Source organism: Pseudoliparis swirei, chromosome 14, assembly GCF_029220125.1.
Source record: "Pseudoliparis swirei isolate HS2019 ecotype Mariana Trench chromosome 14, NWPU_hadal_v1, whole genome shotgun sequence".
In the NCBI taxonomy this organism is placed as follows: Eukaryota; Metazoa; Chordata; class Actinopteri; order Perciformes; family Liparidae; genus Pseudoliparis; species Pseudoliparis swirei.
The window spans coordinates 9,191,476-9,211,699 of record NC_079401.1 but is presented as its reverse complement, the minus strand read 5'-3'; the positions used below and the strand labels follow the sequence as shown (position 1 = coordinate 9,211,699).

The 20,224-nt window shown below is 46.9% G+C and overlaps 1 protein-coding gene and 1 pseudogene across 5 annotated transcripts; both read left to right on the top strand.

The window, feature by feature from the left end:
- Positions 1 to 372: 372 nt before the first annotated feature.
- LOC130204421 (radixin) lies at positions 373 to 15,830 on the top strand. 5 transcript variants are annotated; one of them, XM_056431146.1, is made up of 15 exons: positions 373 to 569; positions 2,105 to 2,199; positions 7,892 to 7,975; positions 8,555 to 8,650; positions 9,318 to 9,440; positions 9,562 to 9,713; positions 9,903 to 9,986; positions 10,154 to 10,300; positions 11,739 to 11,835; positions 11,925 to 12,088; positions 12,489 to 12,619; positions 12,712 to 12,872; positions 13,015 to 13,107; positions 13,200 to 13,445; positions 13,617 to 15,830. In XM_056431146.1, exons 2-15 carry the CDS (start codon positions 2,188 to 2,190, stop codon positions 13,779 to 13,781), a joined length of 1,755 nt encoding a protein of 584 aa, XP_056287121.1. In that variant the 5' UTR covers positions 373 to 569; positions 2,105 to 2,187; the 3' UTR covers positions 13,782 to 15,830. The 5 variants fall into 5 exon arrangements, with proteins under 5 accessions (XP_056287121.1, XP_056287122.1, XP_056287123.1 ...); XM_056431147.1 differs by lacking the exon at positions 373 to 569 and adding an exon at positions 739 to 1,002; XM_056431148.1 differs by lacking the exon at positions 373 to 569 and adding an exon at positions 1,221 to 1,811.
- A 1,597-nt stretch (positions 15,831 to 17,427) lies between these two features.
- Positions 17,428 to 19,501, top strand: LOC130204809 (uncharacterized; annotated as a pseudogene).
- The last annotated feature ends 723 nt before the right edge of the window (positions 19,502 to 20,224 follow it).

Sequence of the window (20,224 nt, the reverse complement as noted above, 5' to 3'; positions counted from 1 at the left end):
ATTAGCTGCAACAGAAACAAGACCGGACATGTAGCATGTTTCCTTCAGAGTAATCTTAAAACGTGAATAACGGTTTGGGTGTGCAGAAAAAAAGTTGCAAGCCCTAACTTTGATCGTTAAGATAAAAAGTGGATTAATTGCTCTGTTGTTATTTTGTATTTTTTTTCTTTTTTACATGATACACCTTTGTGACATAATAGCTCTCAAAACACTTTTATCTAACGTCTTTTTTAATTATTATTTATATTTGAGACGATTAGGTTAAGATGGCTATTATTATGTTAAAAAGCTAAAACATGTATATTGTTCTTCTTCTCAACCTGCCCTGGGGCTTTTATTTTGTAGGGTTGAGACCGGAAGCCGTTGTATTCCGGCTAGCTCGACACGAGCGCCCCAAATCGCCTTAAGGTTGTTCAGACTTCAACGGTTTTTCTGCGGGAATTTGTTTCGTCAAAGCCACTAAGAGATAAGGAACAACCAACAGAACGGGATTACCACCGTGGATAATTGTTTCCGTGTGAAGATACAAGGCTTTCCTATAAATTTAAAGACACACTTCGTCCCCTACGGTGAGTTGCCTCTCCCTAAAAAAAAGATGAGCTTCTCTTCAAGTTTGGTGCAATAGCGGAAATCCTCGCGCTCAACCAATTTATATCACGAGACACATTCGGAATGACGACTTGGACGAAGTTGTGCCCCTTAAACCGCCTGTAAAAGCACCGCAGCTCCCCCTACGTAGTTACAATTTATCGTGTTTCTCTTTTTTTTTATGGCGTATGTGAAGAATTAATGAGGAACAAACTCCACATCTAAGTTACGTTATGAGCGAGAAACCGTTGGTCCCGTTATGTGGACTACACCCACTAACTGGCGTTAAAATATCAGGCTTTCAACGGACACCCTTTTACTTCAGGAGGAGCGTTTTGGGATTGAAGAGTGCACCGGGCGACCGTTAGTGTTCCACCGGGCGACCGTTAGTGTTCCACCGAGCGACCGTTACGCGTATGTATTTGAACAGTTAACGGTTGTGTCCAACTCTCGGCGGGTAAACACGCTAAATGCTCTCGAGCTACAAGTGGGCATGTCTCCATCTGGAGTCCAAACGCCACAGCAGTTGGCTTCCTTACATGTCTTTCTGAGACGTAAACCAACGTATTTGTTATTATTTTGTTGGGCCACTATTGTTGGGAGCATTATACTCTCTTACAAGGTTAATTTATGGAGTAGGGGCCATTTGTAATGGTCTCGTTTTGGTTTTTGAGCTCCAACAGTGGATTCAATGGTCATTAATTAAACAAATTAAGTAACCAGGTGGGATTCACGTAGGTGCTAATTTACCACCTCAATATTGGCTTACGTATAACTTAGTGACTGAAAGCGAGTGTCGTTACGCACAATATGACTGTTCAAGCAGCTTATGGTGTCTTATTGATCTTTCATTTGATAATGTACCACTTTGAGGTTGTGATGGTTATCGATAACTCACAATACCTTAAGAACACACCGTCTAGCATCCAGATCTGATTGATGCGACACGCTCGCTTAACAAAAACTCCCGTTTTCCCGAGATCATTTCGGTATCCGATGGCGGTTCAACCAAGGTCATTACCTAACTTGCAGGCTTGTGTTTCAGCGAGTAACCCAGGCTGTGACATGTATAGCGTGTAATGCTGAGTTGCAGGGTGAAATACATTTGAAAATGTCTGCAAATGTGTGTCAGACCAATCTTTTATTTGGATGAATTATAAATTTACAATGTCCATGAGTCGTCACATGAAGCCTCGAGTGTAATTTGGTTTTTCTTCTCCACGGTAATTATGTTTCAAGTAGCTTTCTCTCACACGCTCTTGAGGCAATACTTTCTGGATGTGCACCATGTACAGCAACGTGATGGTGCTTGTTGAAACCACTTCTCAGAGCATCTGGCTGTGCCTTGTCGTCATTAACAGATTTAACTGTGAACTTTAAAGGAATGTCTGCTAAATTGAAAGAATAATACATTCTATGCAAGGCATCGTTTCTTGCCAAATCATACTTGGGTACATAATGTTGCATGTAGGCAGCTGTTAAACCCATGAAGTACGTTTTTCTCTTTTGCTTTCAGGTCCTGTGATCCAGGAGTTCTTGCCGTCCTGTGAAGGATTCTTTCCTCTTAGCTGTCAGGTGTAAGGAGGAGAGGAAGCGAAGATGCCGAAACCGGTAAGAAGTTTAAAGAAAAGTCAGCCGTTTTGATCGTACTGTGTTCTTCAGAGGTATAGAGCAAATGCAGCGTGTTAATCGTAAGTAGCCAGGAAAAAATGCAGCGCATTTCTCTGATAATCAGTTGAAGTTATTCCATTTATTTATTTTTAAACCAGTCTTGGAACTTATTCAGCAGTAACCCATATTGGTCAGGATTTATGTTATGAATCCGACACATGAAAGTTGCTTGTTTGTTCCTGCCTAGTCTGGTTAGATCAACTGAATCACTCCAGTTGTCAAAACAGTCAGCTCAGTTGTGCATTCTGAGAAGTGGTCGTTTCATTCCCTTGGCTGCTCCCACTCCTCTTACTCCTCTTCCAAGTAAACAACAGCCAGAGTGTGAAGTGAACTGCCAGACCCACAGGCCCTGAAACTGCAACACTGCTGTCATTGTTGCTTCAAGGGTGGAGTGAATACCAGAGTCCTGGGATGTGAGCGACACCAGAACAAAACCAATGTGATGCTGTTCCTTCACGGCTGTCTCACCTTTTTAATGCTGCAAGTCTGACGATTACAAGTTTCCCAACTAGTTTTCAATTAACAATAAGATGTTTTATAATGGGATATTGTCTAGGGCGCTTGTTACTCCAATCATTGATATTATAACACAGCAATATTGAGTATTTGGCTTTTTAGTGGACACACTTTAAAAAGAAGCTTATATTACGTAACATTAAAAATGTATGTCTTGAAAAGATTTCAAACTCTGTTGCTAAAACATCAGAAACAGGCTCACGGCTTCGCCACAAGTCGAGCCCATCTCGTGTCTCGCTCTTTGGTCTGCTGGTGGTTGTTTCTGGGTTAGGGGGTTGGGGTTTGGGAAGCTACCGAAGAGGAACAGCCAGGCACTGATGTCATCCTCCACTTCCCCCTCGTGTCCTCTGAGTCACCAGGGCACCATCCCAAAACAGATCCTAGGACAGTTGGGGGCTGGCCGCTCAGCTCCGAGCGACATCTCTGTCACAGACGATAACTAACGGACAGAAAGTGCAGTTTGCTGAAGGGAGGCGCTGACGCAGCAGACACAAGAAGTAAGAGCAGGGTCTATCGGACAGGACCCTCTCTGGGATAGCTGCCAGATTATGCCTCGGTGTCGGAATCCATCTATACCCAAAGAATAAAAACAATTGTAAGGTTGAGTAACATCCTAGTTTGTTGAGCTAGTAGGGTAGTTTTCTAATCTTTTTTTAAGTAGTAATTTTGCAAAATGTACCCAACTTAATAGAAGTTTCTTTTAAAACACAGAAACATGTGGTTCTTGCTCATGGTAATGGCTCATTTACACTCCTCTTGATTCAAACGTGCCATCTCGGTTTCGCCCAACACGACGACATGGCTGAAAAACAAATATGCAAGAGTTGGACGATGAGAAGCAGCGAGCTCCTCCAAACCAAGCTTTACTGCAGAAGTATCAGTTAGGCCTGAGGCTTTGGACACTGAACTCTCTGGACACCCTCTAATGGGCAGTCTGGAGATGAAGTTGTCACTGCCTCTAGCCCTGTGTGGTTGTGTGGTTATATTGCAGGTAAAGTGAGTTGTCAAAGTACACATCGATAAAACCAATTGACTGTTCAGATGGATTGGATATTCTTTACTTGAAATACCATACAATATGTTCTTATTGGCACAACATTTCATACGGTGGGCCTTATGTTGCATTGCAAGTGAAACACTGTCTCGGCAAGATTGAGGTACAATTTCTCGCAAACTTGATTCCATAATTGAAGTCAAATAATTGATCCGACTAATGCTGGTGAGGCAGCGTAGGACGAGGTGTCTTCTATACCTCAAAAGGGCCATTCAACTTCTGAGGTGTACAGTGTTGCTGCTCCAGAGTAATGTGCTGCTTTCCCTCTGTTGGGTGATCTCTGTGCGCTGGGGGCCGGTTCGTGATGAGGTGACGGCCCCCCACAGGAAGAACGGCCCTCGCCGGCTTCCTAGCTCGTGGCTGTTTTCCCCCCGTTTGCTGGAGAAGGGGCCCGTTGTGAACATTGGGGGCCCGGCCTGTCAACATCCCGTCTCTATGGAAGCGCAGGAGCAAAGGTGAAGAGAGAGAAAGGATCGTCACCAGACGTCTGGGGGACTGTCGGGACGAGGACCAGATGGATGGGTGAACATAAAAGTTGAGAATATTAAGAAATGGTGGGAGAGAAGAAAAGTGTCTGAGAATCTGTTGTCGTGCTCAGGAGACACTCTGCAGGACTTGTGAGAGGTAGAGACAGGGAGGTTATTGGAAGGGGAGTCGCCTTCTTGGCGCTGGGCCACATGGAGCTCTTGTTGCTTTTCTGTTTGACTGTTTGCCTCATTTACATATATTTAGTCCGGAATCACTTTTCCTCTTCATTATGCCTCTAGTGGATGTTTAAAATCACTGGAAGCTTGTCAGATCCCTTCACATCATATTCCCAGCCCCCAAAGGATGAATGTTTGTCGGTAGGTAGGTAACAGTGATTCCTCCTACGCTACTTCTCTCCTCTGCTTTCGCCCTCCCCTTCGAAGCTTCCCTCCCCTAGCAGGGGGGTTATCAGAGGAACGGACAGCTGCTCCGAGCCCAGCAGGCTGGATTAGCGACTCTACAGATTGCCGTGTGGGCGTATGCTTGTGTTCCTCAACAAAGCTCCTCTAAACTGCTTACAGTCACTTAACAGCTGCACATTTAACAAGGGGCCTGTCTGAGTGGGGACCCGGCGTCCTAATTGAAATGGAGAGGAATGATACAGGAGGTGGTGAGGGAGCAGAACAATCTTTAAAAAAAGAGAGGTAGTTGGTCAGACCAATGCTTATTTTGCTGCTATGACACTTTTCACGAAATACAGACACAAGATGCAGAGGGGTAACACATTTCATCCATAAAGCATCTCTTACAATATCTAAATGAGCTGCAAACATCTACAATCTGCTTGCAAATATAAAACTTGTTGGCAAAGTAAGTGAACTCCCTTTGGAGACGAGTGACGTTACCCGGTGACCGTCCCACGAGGACGGGCTGACAGAAGTCGCTGCTTTCATGGAAGTGTGCGTTTAGCTGCGTCGGTGCCTCGGCACGTCGTCGTCCCTCGTCTCCTTCCCCCTCTCTGCCGCGGAGATGGGATCAACGGACCGTCTGGCCTGCTTCCACCTCTCTGCTCCGCGGGTATGTTTTAGCAGAGTTACTCCCAGGCAGCACAGAGGTCGACTGTTTAACAGCTGATTGCTGATGGCAGGCGGGCCACACACACACGCACGGGAAAGGACATTCAAGACCGGTCACCTCCAGACCCCAGCCCTGCACAACATTCTCCATAACGACTCCCCGTTTCAGAAAGGCAAGGAGGCAGCGCGTCTTGAAGCCAACACAGTCTGAACTCGGCCGACGGAGGAGATCGAAAGAGTCGATTGAGATGTGTTTATAAAGCTTGGCGTGATGTCGTTTGTTCAATACAAGTCTGTTTTTGACAGTTGAGTCACCAAGGACACAACTTCATGGGTTAGTGTTGATGTCATCTTCCCATCCAGATCTCAAATGATGGAATACGAGCTTCAGGTTTTCAATAGTTCTTGTTATTTATTTGGATGCAATAGAGACGCATCCAGTGTAATACTTCAAATCTGCAGTTTAGCAAAGGTAACCAGGCAAACTCTGGTTTTCTAGTGAGCAGTAGCTCGAGTTCTCTCATGTAACCGTATCCTCCGCATCCTCATTGAAATGACGTTGACAGGCCTGTGTTGTAATACGCAGCTAATGTTATTGGATGTCATTGGTGCGGAGTGCAAAGACTGATCGAGACTCGCTGTCATAAAGCATCTCTGAAAAACTAAACCAGTTCCAAAAATACTCCATCTCAGGTTCATGAAGCTTACTACACACACGTGTGACACGACTAAGAACAATAAAGAAATGATGTATTTCCTCAATTCTTTTTCTCTTGGCAGCCGCTCTAAAAACCTACTCTACTCTCGTCCAACACACAAAACTGGTTCCACATTAATTGCCTAAAAAGCAATCCTTCTTGTTTTCCTTCTCCCCTGCAGATAAATGGCATCCATTGCAGTGTGGGTTGTTTTCCCAGACATGGATAAGCCTTGGCCTCGAATCTTCATTGACAGACACATGAGCAACAGACATGCCGAGTGGATTCTGTCTCAAAGAGAACAAAATACAATAACTGCATCAACTGAGGTTAAATGAATGCAGACTACGGTCATTTAAGACTTCATCTTTTTCCCAGGAAGCTGCCCACATAATTTTCCAACCCAAATAAAGCTCGGCCTGGAGCAGGTTAGATTATGAAAATGTGGGATCTAGTTTAGTCCCTTTTTAAATGACGAGTACAAATGGACTTTTACACGTTGCAGTCATAGTAATAGATGTCTATCGTGTGGAGAAAGTGCTGACATTTTTCATGGGTAATTAATGAGCAGAGGCAGATGCATTGTGGTCCGTGCTCCATGTGGCGCGGGGCAGTCCGGCTCTGTGCCGTACAGGCACACGTTTCATGGATTATTCATTGCGGGGATAGCGAGAGAACCGAAAGCGGGAGGAGAAGCCCTGAGAGGAGAGGGGGAGGAATGCAAAGTCAGCTTTCCTGAGGTCGAGTGTGTCATCAACAAGTGGATCTTCTCCTCCGGTCCTCTCTGTCCGTGTCCCTTTTTCCTTTCGCTCCTTGTAGCGTTGGCTCGTCTTCAGTCACCTCGCTGTAACTCAATCCCAAAGGGAGAACACCCAGATCACCTCTCTTGCTCTCGTTCGCTCGTTGTTGGGTTTTTGCCCACTTGATAAACATTTGTTTTGCTTTTGCACTCTGCTCGTCATTTTACCGTCTTGCCTTCTTTTTCTTCACTTCTCCATCTCTCCCTGTGACGTAAACAACGACTGAGGCAACACACAGCTCTGTGTGTGTGTGTGTGTGTATGTGTGTGTGTGTGCGCGCCTCGCTGTGGGAGGAAGGTTGTGAGGTGCCGTGGAGGTCAGCTCTGCTCTGTGCCATCAGCTGCCGCTGTCCTGTTGCCAGTGCCGTTTACCGGCAGCTAGGGACCGAGTTGTATCCTCTGCTCCACCCCGACGGAGGCCCACTCGCATTGGCTGCCTCGAAAGGTGGAGCTTTTCTAACCCTGTGTGACGGGAGGAGGGAGAGAGAGACGCGAGTTTACAAAAGGGAGAAAGAGTTCAACGGCAGCACCGGGTTCTCAGTTTTATTCCATTACAGACAAAACAAACACATTTTTACTGGTATTAGATTTATTTTGATACAAAAGGGGTGTGTGGGATGCATCGGTTCTATGCTTTGCATCTTGCCCACTATGCATTATGTTTCAAAAACTATACTGCACCTCGGAGCAGGGGCCAGAAACACTTTAATACCAGCAATGCTTCCCGATTGATGATGGAGATTAGTGAATGTTGAGTCGAGATTAGAGGAAAAGGCACGACGAGTAATGAGCTCATAGGAAGGCATCAAATTATTTCAGTATGCCATTAATTGTCCTGCGCATATTTGGCTCTTCCACTTACCAGTTTAAAGGAAATGCCCTCAAGCTTCCCATCGTCACTGTGTGCAGTTCAACAAAGAACAATGGAAGTGTTTGTCAGGCAACCGAATGGGATCTGGCCGTGTGTCTCTTTCCTTCTGTAATATGGCAAAATAAGCCTCTTGTGGTCTTTGTTTTCCAGATCAACGTCCGTGTGACCACCATGGATGCAGAGCTGGAGTTTGCCATCCAGCCCAACACAACAGGAAAGCAGCTCTTTGACCAGGTGAGTGTGACCCAACATGTCCACGGGCTGCTGCTTCCCGAAAAGCTAAAGGTCTCAGGGGTTAACCGCGATGCCTCTGCTTGGGTTCAGGGCCGGGTCCTTTGTGGCATGTCACTGTCCAGTAAATCAAGTCCCGTCCACACGATTCATTCATCAAAAGCACTGAACAATTGTTTGACGTCCTTTTTACCTTCGCATTGAAAGTGCAGAAGGTTATGTTTTGATCGCCGTGTATTTATTTATTTATTTATTTATTTGTATGCGTGTTACTCTCATAACTCAAAAAGTATTAAACCGAATCCCATGAAATTTGGTGGCATGATTGGTTATTATCCGGGGACCTTTTGATTAGATTTTGGGATCGATCGGGTCAAAGGTCAAGGTCATGAAAAGGTCAAAATCTTCTTTTTACCATAGCGTGGTCAATTTTTATCCAATTGGCATGCAACTCATGCCAACATGTTCATAATCCAATGCCCCATCTTGTGATATGCGAAGGTATGCGCTCTACCGAGTGCCCGTTCTAGTTTAAATGATGCGTTTAGCTTCTGTCGTAATTCATATTGTTTTTATTGTCAGGTGGTGAAGACGGTGGGACTGCGGGAGGTCTGGTTCTTCGGCCTCCAGTATGTGGACAGTAAAGGTTACAGTACTTGGCTCAAACTCAATAAGAAGGTCAGTCTTGATCTACTTTCATTGAATCCTTTGTCGTAGCCACCACACATGTACATTCTTCTTCCTTTGACTTTACCTCTCCCTCCTTTTCTTTTTCACTCTTTGTCGGAGCCTTTTTAGCTCTTCTTCCCACTTTATATGTTTGTCTTTCATCCGTGTGTGTTTTGCTGTGGTCTGGACCCTCAGTCGTGCTCTTTTCTTTTTTTTAAACTGACTTCCTCTCTCGCTCAGACCAACACACCCTTCAGCCTTAACACCCCTGCTATTACATTGTGTGTGTGTTTGAGTCCGCCTGAGAGCAAACCCCCCTCACGCTTTACAAGTGTGTGTGTGAGAGAGCGGGAGAGGCAGCAGGGGGTACAGAAAAGTGCTGTGAAAGCTGTGTTATGAGCACAGATGTGTATGTTTGTCGAGGCCCTCCGGCCACTAGATAAATGCAGGGCTGCCTGGATAATCTGTGAGCGCCCAGTAACGCATGTCCCCCAGACATAAAACATCTATATTTCTAAATATGCTTATTAATGACAGTCCATTAATGTGCTTCGATAAAGGAAATGATGAAACGGATGAAATCGGCACAATTCACACACCAAAGTCACACGCCTGGTTGTGGGATGTAAGTTGTGTGACACAGTTTATGACCTGCTGATGGAACGACGTCTTCCAGGTGACTCAGCAGGATGTGAAGAAGGAGAACCCGCTGCAGTTCAAGTTCAGGGCCAAGTTCTTCCCTGAGGATGTCTCTGAGGAACTCATTCAGGAGATCACCCAGAGACTCTTATTCCTGCAGGTAACGCGCTTCCATCCAAGTGTAGTTCAAATGATTTGATATTGGTATTTGGGGAGGTGGGGGGGGACGGTAAATACATTGAATAAGTCCCATGTGTCAACTCGTTCCCCCGTCTCACCAGGTGAAGGAGGCCATCTTGAACGATGAGAACTACTGTCCCCCGGAGACGGCGGTGCTGCTGGCGTCGTACTCGGTCCAGGCCAAGTATGGCGACTACAACAAAGATGCCCACAAGCCCGGGTACCTCACCCACGACAGGCTGCTGCCTCAGAGGTACACGCTCATCAAATGCCACAACCAGTGCCACAGCGCGTCTGGCTCCGCTGGGAGCCGGAGTGGCACGTCGGCGTACACACTGCTGTTGAAACCTGGAATGTTGTTTTGTTCCCCGTTGGAATTCCCGATGGTTTCCTCTGGAGGAAGCGACGGCTGCAGGTGAAGTCATGGTGTTTGTGCACACAGAGTTCTGGAGCAGCACAAGCTGACCAAGGAGCAGTGGGAGGACCGGATCCAGACCTGGCACGAAGAACACCGAGGAATGCTCCGGTACGAAGGTTCCTCGTTCTGCTCTTAACCCCGAGGGAGACGACTTGTTGTGTTAAACTATACATCAATGTGTGTCTGGATTGTCCTATTGTTGTTGACCATGTGCTTTATGAACACAACATATGTGCTCTATAGTTCTCTAACTCCTCTTGCCTTTCCTCCTCTAGAGAGGACTCCATGATGGAATATCTTAAAATTGCCCAGGACTTGGAGATGTACGGCGTCAACTACTTTGAGATCAAAAACAAGAAGGGCACACAGCTGTGGCTGGGCGTGGACGCCCTTGGCCTCAACATCTACGAGCACGAAGACAAGTAAGGGACACGCACACACACACACACACACACGGATACATTCGTTGTTGTTGTTACTAAATAACTGAGTTCCATCTAATCCTATAAAATGGCCTGTGGCTTGACAGTGAAGAGATGTTGAGACTTCAGCTTTTCCGATTTCAAATACCCTTTTATAATCCAAATATTGTCTGTGTTGTGTTCAAGTACGTGGGTACCTTGATAATTGCTGATGAATACCATCTCATGATTGCAAGGGCCTCCGAGCTTCGGTTTGGAATGAGTAGGTGGAGGCTTATGACACAACCCATGTTCTACTCAATCACCCAAGAGCCTTTTGGCTTATTTATTAACAAAATAGATGACGCACATAACGCCGAACATAATGGTATGCTTCGTTCAGGTTCTGTCTTGGCCTGGAGCTTTGTGTTTTGGATTATAGTATAGTTTTTAATATGTTTTATAGATTTTTCAAGGTCATGTCATCCAATGTCCAAAGCACAGGGATCATGTGCAGGCTCTCTCTGTTATGACTTCAGGGCACATGTTGTATGAGCCCTCAGAACCGTTCAGCTTTGACATTGGGAGTTTGAGTTCTGACACACATTTTGGGGTTTGCAGAATCTTTGGAAACATAAATCAGTCGAGAAAGTGTTCACAAGCCATTCTGCCATAACTGACTTATGCATTTAGTTGTAGGAGGGGTCCCAACTCTGATACTCTACCGGGCTATGGATCCATTTGCCAATAAATATTAAAGGTTTATGTACTGCTCCGTTGATATTAAATGTCGTTAAATCCGCCGGATGAATTCTACTATTTTGTCCCTCTGGAAGCCCGAAGCCAAGCCGCCGTGGTTCAACAGGCTTAGAGGACGCCGAGCTATTTTTAGAGGTGAAAGCTGAAGCGGGGGTGGAGAAGGAAGACTGTCCTCCTTGTGTGGGAGAGTCTTTCCTGTCCTCTGGTCACAGTTTTAGTTCTTCTTTTGTCCCCCTTTTGTGGAATAAAAGAATATATTTTATCACAACTCCTGTAGCGTTTCCTCTCACCGCGTTCCCCTTCCTGTTATCTGAGGTCATCCCAACTGTCATCCTCGTTCTCTCGTCCAGGTGACAAAGGAAGGAAAGAGCGATGGTTTCTTACTCTTTAGACGGCAACATCCTCAACGTCAATTATTCTCTTTTTCTTTCCTTTCTTTCCACCCACAGTCCTTTTTTAATTATTGGCAGGAAGTGATGAGCTTCACCCACCTACTTCTCTTTTCTGTCACTCTTCTTAACTACACCAACCATTCATATATAAACTGAAAGTATTCATTCTCATGATTTCCTGTGAGATGGTCTGTTCATGCGAGGCACCACCTGCTGGCTGAACGTTGTAAAACATTCTCCAACCACCTGTAGCACCCAGTGTTCTGTAAGTTACGAGTGTAAACTGCTAACCGCTCATCTTCTCTCAGGTTGACGCCAAAGATCGGCTTCCCCTGGAGTGAGATTCGAAACATCTCTTTCAACGACAAAAAGTTTGTCATCAAGCCTATCGACAAGAAGGCGCCTGTGAGTGTCCGACGCGTCGCCGGTTTCACTCTCTGTCGGACGTTGAGCTGCTTCACATGAAAGGATCCGTCTCTCTCCTCCACATGCAGGACTTTGTGTTCTACGCCCCTCGGCTGCGCATCAACAAGCGCATCTTGGCGTTGTGTATGGGTAACCACGAGTTGTACATGAGGAGGAGGAAGCCCGACACCATCGAGGTGCAGCAGATGAAGGCTCAGGCCCGGGAGGAGAAGCACCACAAACAGATGGAGAGGTGCAGGAACTTCAATTCAGTTTGTTAGCTAGTCTCAGAAGCTGGTTTCTTTGGGGTATTTAATATCATTGTTTTAAAGCGTTATTTCCCATTTGAAGTACACCTGGCTAAAATAACATTCCTTTCTGTCAAATTTGTATTTATTAAATAACACACACACACACACACATCACTGACTTTTGACAATGTATAAATACAAATTTCCTCTTGAGTATTTATGTCAAATGGAAATCCAAACGTAGCTGCTCCACTAGAGGGCAGTCCTGAGTCATTTATTCAGGTCTGGTTCATTTGCTGCGTTTCTCCGTATTTGTTGCTATATTAAAGTAACATGTCTGTTTCTCACCCCAAAGAAATCCTCAAATATTTATCTGAAACACGTGATTACAAAACTTCCCAGGGCTCAGCTGGAGAATGAGAAGAAGAAGCGAGAGCACGCAGAGAAAGAGAAGGAGAGGATAGAGCACGAGAAGGACGAGCTCATGGAGCAGCTGACGCAGATCGAAGAGCAGACGATGAGGGCTCAGAAAGGTAGGACCAGTGACCTCCAGCACAGGTTGAACCACGGCCGGCATCTCAAAGGTGTAGAAGATGAAACGTGTCTGTGTGTCTGCGCTCCACAGAGCTGGAGGAACAGACCCGCCGGGCCCTGGGCCTGGAGCAAGAGAGGAGGAGAGCGAGGGAGGAGGCCGAGAGGCTGGAGAGAGATCGCCAGTCGGCCGAGGAGGCCAAGGCGGAGCTGGCCAGACAGGCTGCCGACCAGCAGAAGACCCAGGAACAACTGGTGTGTGTGTGTGTGTGTGTAACTCCAGGCTGGCTGACATGGATGTTCATAAGTGTGCACACAGTTCTCCGGTGTGTGTTCCTTGAACATGCCGAGCTGGTTGTTGCGTGTGACGTGTGACGGCGTCTCCCTGCTCTCCCAGGCTGCCGAGCTGGCCGAGTTCACAGCCAAGATCGCTCTGCTGGAAGAAGCCAAGAGGAAGAAGGACGACGAGGCCACCGAGTGGCAGTACAGGGTACGGGATGACTCTCGCCGCTTGGTTCAGCCACGTCTTCTAACCGCCAGGCTCCACCGCGTCTGCTTCACACTCTGTCCCCGCGCCCGCAGGCCCTGTCGGCCCAGGAGGACCTGGAGAAGACCAAGGAGGAGCTGAAGACCGCCATGACCGTGGTGTCCGCGCCGCCGGCCGGCAACGTTGAGAACGAGCACGACGACCACGACGAGCAGGATGAGAACCATACGGAGGCCAGCGCAGAGCTCTCCTACGAGGGCGTGAGCCAGCTGGACCTCCGCAGTGAAGAGGCGCGCGTCACTGAAGCCCAGAAGAACGAGCGGGTGAAGAAACAGCTGCAGGTGAGAATCAGCAGGGCCATGACGGGAGGCCGGCTCACCAGGCTTTTCTTTCCACTCGTCTCTGCTTTGCCCTCTGTCTTCTTCTTACCTTTCTCTTCTTTTCTCCGTCTCCATCCTTCCTCCTCCTCCTCCTCATCACCCTCTCCTCCTTCCCTCTCTCGTCTCTCCCAGACGTTGAGCTCGGAGTTGGCCGATGCCAGAGACGAAACCAAGAAGACGCAGAACGACGTGCTGCACGCGGAGAACGTGAAGGCCGGCCGAGACAAATACAAGACGCTGCGCCAGATCCGATCGGGCAACACGAAGCAGCGCATCGATGAGTTTGAGTCCATGTGAGCCCCCCTCAGCTGCTGCTCGGTTTTCACGGACAACAGTTGCTGCCGTCCTCGTAGTCCTACCGAGCCCCCCCCCCCTGCCCCCTCCCCCAACACCCCGAGGCAATCTTGAGAAATCATCTTGTCAAACTTTGCCAAAGTCCCCCCCCCCCCCCCCCACGTCTCCACTCTGCGGATGTGTCCTTCACATGGAGCTGCCTGGATGCCACTCTGCAGAGGTCTGTAGTCCTAAAGCACGGGGGAAAGAAACTGTTCAACCACAACGTGAGCAATTGGACTTTTGCTTTGCTATTTTCAGCAAATATGGCCATAGAAAGCTACTTTTTTTTTCTTTCTTTTTTTGCTTTGCTTGACAATTTGTATGCAAAGGTTCAGAATGATTCTGTCTCCAGTTAAATATTACCCGCCTCCTTGTTTTTACTTCCCTCTGCTTTAGTTTGACTCATTTTTATGTCTTATGCCCTTTTTAGTTGTCCGTTGAACACATTAAGCTCCAACATAATATAGATATATAGATAATATTATATAAAAGCCTGGAGTTTGGGAATAAATAAGGTCACTGCTTCCATTCAGCGTCCAGGCACTGCTTATGTCAAAACATCTCACAGGCCAGTCTGATTCTCTGAGCATGTGAGTCAGCGGAGGTCTTTTCACTCATCAATTCAAACTGTTTATTTGAATGTTACATTTATTAAGTTTATGTGAAAAGGACAATGCAGTATTTAAAACAGTTTAATTGGCTTGATATCGAGAAGAGCAGTCAGTGAATTGACCCTGGCGGCAGGTTTCGATGAAGGAATGTAGCAACGGTCACAAAGGGAACGTGTCTTCACGTGCAGAGCGATCGGACCGCATGAGCCACCGAGCTGTGGCCCCGAGTTTAAAAGTGTTATAAAGATAAGCTAATTGGTAGGCGTGTGTGTGCGTGTACCAGTTGCGTCCCCGTGTTTCATTCCCAGTCACCGCAGATGGTTTTCTGCCTCCCAACACACGGATAGACGGAGGAACAGAGAGGGAGGGGTGGCGTGTGCCAGCTGTTGGTCTCTGTCCAGCTGTTTGAGTGCATCTGCATATCCAGATGTGTCCAGGTGTGGAAGCTGAGCCCCTCTCTGGCTGGGTGAGCTGATGACAACATCAGTCCTCTGTCACACCTCTCCCTCAGTAATGTGAGCTGTGGTGACTGGCAGTCAAACACTCGGGTGCCCCCCCCCCCCCCCTTCCAAAAAACAAAACAGAGGGGGATGAAGGTCACGTTTCACCGGGTTGCCGTTGCGTGCTCCTGGAAGCAAGTCGGTTGTGTTCAGGATTTAAGGGTCTATGTAAAAAAAATAATGAAAAGAGCCTTGCTCAGATGTTTTGGTTCCTTCTCTTTGCGTCCCGAGCGACGAGAGGCGTCTCAGAAGAAGCTCGGGCCTCGTGTGACGGTTCGGTTCCACGGCGGTGGTGGTCTACGGAGGTCAACGGAGGTCTACGGAGGTCTGCCCCCCTGAGTGGTTTAAGAGGCTCTCCTCCTGCCTGCAGAGAGTTTGTGGGACGGAGAGACGTGTGATACGTAAGAGAAGCGTTGTGTTCTCTCTGTTGGGGTTTCTGCAAATCTCTCCCGAGTCAAACGGAGGGTCGGCCAATCTCTCCCCCTCGACTCGTATGATGAATTCTCGTCTTTTGAGCTCCGACAACAAACTGACTCCATCTTTTGTGGGGTGGAGAATATGTTCCAGGGTGCTTTTTTTTTTTCTGAGTGAACATAAAAGTTGTCCTCTTTTTTTTAAATATTATTATTTACAAATGGATGAAACGTATTATGGTATTTGTTACGCTATACTTGACAGCTGGTGTAGGTTGATTTTTTTTTAATAGCCCGAGTTTTAAAGTCAAAGCACTTGTATTAAAACTTCTTGTGGACATCAGACACGGGTCTGACGTCTGGCACCAGCTGTCATGTTTTGTGTTGTTTCCCCCCCTATGTTCATGTTGGTATTCTTTAAGATAGAAAGCACAGGTGGATTGCAGTCCATTTCATTGGCTCTCAAATAAAAGTTTAAAATTTTGATCAAGTGTTCTCCTGTTTGTGTTCTTTGATATCACAGATGTATATCATGACGTCAGGATTCGATTACATCCCTTTTTTCTTTTTTTAATCTCGTCTTAAAGCGATGCAGAAAAATGTGTTTACAAGTTTGTTGCTTCTAAATTACTCTAATTCCTTATGTCCTTTTTAGCAGATTCACCGTTGGGTGGAAATGTAAATTGAAACTTTATGAAAGTAAAAACTTATATATATGTGTATATATATGCATATATTCAATTCAGTTTATTTGTATAGCCCAATTTGCACAAATTACAAATTTGTCTCGGAGTGCTTTACAATCTGTACACATAGACATCCCTGCTGCCCCAAAACCTCACATCGGACCAGGAAAAACTCCCAAATAACCCTTCAGGGGGAAAAAAAGGGAAGAAACCTTCAGGAGAGCAACAGAGGAGGATCCCTCTCCAGGATGGACAGATGCAATAGATGTAATGTGTACAGAAGGACAGATTTAGAGTTTAAATACATTCAATGAATGTGACAGTGTATGAATAGTTCATAGGCATATTCCACGATCCATCAGGCAGATGGCGGTGGGGAGGAGGAGTGGGTGGAGTCTCAACAGTGGGCGGAGTCTCAACAGGACAGTGGCGTAGTCATGAGCAGGAATTCCACGACCCAGACCTCGATGATCCATCAGGCAGATAGGATCTATGCCGTCTCATAGGGTCCGATGACCCCATGAGACGTGAAGTCAAAAGGACTCCAGGGAGAAAGCAGAGTTAGTAATCTAGCAGCATATCCAGGGGCTGGACCAGGTGAACCTGATTCAGCCCTAACTATAAACTCTGTCAAAGAGGAAGGTCTTAAGTCTAATCTTAAACGAGGTGACTGTGTCTGCCTCCCGGACTGAAGGTGAAGCTGGTTCCATAGAAGAGGAGCTTGATAACTAAAGGCTCTGGCTCCCATTTTACTTTTTAAGACTAGGAATTACAAGTAGTCCTGCATTTAGTGAGCGTAGCTCTCTAGTGGGGCAATATGGTACTACAAGCTCCTTAAGATATGATGGAGCATCACCAATCAAGACTTTGTACATTAAGAGAAGAATTTTAAAAGTGATTCTTGATTTTACTGGGAGCCAGTGCAGAGCAGCTAGTGCAGGAGTTTTAGTGAGAACACGAGCTGCAGCATTCTGGATCATGCTACTAAAACGACAAATAAGCAATACCCCCAGAGTCTCCCGAGAGGGGGGGAGGATGAGAGACTCACTCGGACAGATTCAACGACCAGGACAGTGACACAGACGCAGAGAAGGCTGAAACAAACCACCTTGACCGGGGAGGCATGGGAAGTCAAATGCAATTGCGGAAAGATCTGCAAAGGTGCAAGAGGGCTCAAAGTACACCAGAGTAAGTCCAAGTGTGGACAAGGACGGATGCAGGCACACCGCTCAGACGAACAGTCTGGTGAGACGCAGGAGAACCCTAGGCAGGAAGCACACCATAGTCCTAGAGATCTCTCAGTGCATGTAATCCCCCAAGAGCACACAAGGAGAACCTCAAACGCCACCCCAGAAAGCCCACCCCAGCCAATGAAGGAAAGACTCAAGTGGCCTAAGATGTGTGATACCAAAGAGTGGTCCATGCTCGATGAAGATCTGGACAAGGTGCTTGAGGCAGCTCAAGCAGGATCAGCAGAAAGAAAGGAGGATTCACTGACAGCCATCACCTATAGCTTGGCAAAAGAACAGTTTGGAACAGTGCCAAGGAGAGAGAACAAAGACAGATGAGAAAATCAGGAGAATAGAAGAGAAAGAAAGATCAAACAATTTAGGAAGGAGATTAAAACCCTGAATAAACTATTCAAATTGGCAAGCACGGAAGAAAAGGAAGGAATAAAAGAACTGACAGCCAGCCTCCGCGAGCAGCTCATCAGAGCAAGAAGAGCGGAGGGGGTTCAGGCAGAGGCGGAAAAAACAGGAAGCTGCACGAGCCCAGTTTATAAAAGACCCCTACCGCTTCACCAAATCACTTTTGGGGGAGGCGAGGTCTGGGACTTTAACCAGTTCCAAGGAGGAGGTGGAGGAGTTTGTTGAAGTCATTCAGTGACCCATCAAGAAACGATGCCTTAGCAGAAGATCACGGGCTTGGCACCATCGATCCACCAACAACATCCCTAAACATAGGTTTTCCATCATGGAGAGAGGTTCAAGAGGTCGTCAAGCATGCTAGATCATCTTCGGCTCCAGGTCCCAGCGGTATACCTTACAAAGTATACAAGAGATGCCCCAAGCTCCTCCGAAGGCTGTGGAAGCTTATGCGGGTAATCTGGTCCAAAGGGACTGTCCCAACAAGCTGGCGAAGGGCAGAAGGATGCTTTGTGCCAAAAGAACGGGGATCCACACAGATCAACCAGTTTCGAACCATTTCCCTGCTCTTTTCCGTGCTTGCCAGAAGAATGAGCGCGTATATCTGCCAGAATGGATACATTGACACCTCGATCCAGAAGGGCGCGATCGAAGGGTTCTCCGGGTGCTTGGAGCACACGGGGGTCCTCAGCCAACTTATCCAAGAAGCAAAGGAGAAGAAAGGGAACCTAACAGTTGCCTGGCTTGATTTTGCTCACGCATACGGGTCTATCCCCCATAACTTGATTCAAGTGGCTGTGGACCATTACCACATCCCACATCACATCCAGGGCATGATCACCGGCTACTTGGGAGACATCAAGCTACGATTCCAGTCAGCCATGTTCACAACAAAGTGGCAGCCAGTGGAGAAGGGAATAGTAACCGGGTGTACCATCTCCCCCATCTTGTTCGTCATGGGAATGAACCTGATCATCACCGCAGCGAGTACAAAGTCAAGAGGACCGAAGACTGCTGCAGGAAGTCAACAGCCAGTGATCAGGGCATTCATGGATGACCTTACCGTCATAACACCAAGCCATGTGCAGGCAAGATGGGTCCTGGCAGAACTGGAACGTATGGCCACTTGGGCGAAGATGATCTTCAAGAAGAAGAAGAGCTAAATCCATCGAGCTCGCAACTCAAGGTGCCTGGACAAGGTGGAACCTTCCCAAAAGAACCATCACGTGGAGTGAGCCGTTCCGTATCTCCTTTATGCTCCGAGCAGTGTACGACACCCTACCGACCCCAGTCAACTTGCACAGGTGGGGAATGAGGGAGGACCCACTGTGCAGGTTGTGTGGCGGTAAAGGAACCATGGCCCACATCCTATCAGGGTGCAAAACAGCATTGACCCAGGGGAGGTATAGGTGGCGCCATGACAAGGTGTTGGCACAGCTCGCAGACACCCTGGAGCAAGAGAGGAGAAAGAAACGTCCAGCCAAAACAAAGCCACTGTTGAGTCCCATCGCCTTTGTAAAAGAGGGTCAGAGACCAAAGCCAAGCCAAGCAGAGTCTCCTGCAGTCAGCCCAGGGATGGGTTTTGGAGGTTGATCTGGGGAGGAAACTCCACTTCCCAGAGGCAGTACTGTCCACAACCCTGAGACCAGATATCATCATGTGGTCCCTAGAGGGTAAGAAGATCATCCTGGTGGAACTAACAGTCCCGTGGGAAGAGAACTGTGAGGAGGCAGCAGAGAGAAAGAAAATTAAGTACCAACAACTGGTCCAGGACTGCCGGGACAAGGGGGGGGACAACATGGCTGATGACAGTGGAAGTGGGTAGTCGAGGATTCCCAGCTCAATCAGCCTGGAATCTGATGACAAGCGTTGGACTAAGAGGCCACGTGAGGAAAACAGCCGTTCGTAGGTTGGGAGAAGCGGCACAGAGAGCCTCCTGTTGGCTCTGGCATAAGAGAGAGGACACCAGCTGGAAGCCTGGAGGAGGGGGGCAGTGACCTGGCCAATCACTGCTGACCCGCCAACTGGAGAGTGTTGTGGTTAAGGGTTGAAACACTCTAAGAAGGTTGGGGACCACCTGATGACCCCTCCTCCAGGCCAAGGCTTCATCCATTAGAAATGGATTGAATATAGCATCTTTGATGCATTACAAAACTACACATATATATATCCTTATATATATGTATACACACACACACACACACTCACTGTATATCAATAATGGGCTTAAGAAACATTTGCATTCATTTGACTTTATTCTTTCATACAACAGTGGAGCATCTTCTAGAGCGGTGTGGTTTCGACCAAAAACAAAGGCCGGATTTAATCGACAGCAAAGAGAGAAGAGAAAGAAAATAGACAAAAGGGGAAAACTGAAACAAAACACCAATTGCAAAAATAAATACACATATATCATACATGTATGTGTGTGTATCAATACATGTTTGCATGTATCAATGTATATATATATCACTACATGTATCAATAAATGTATCAATACATGTATATTACACATATACATGAATGTATATTCATGTATGAACTGACG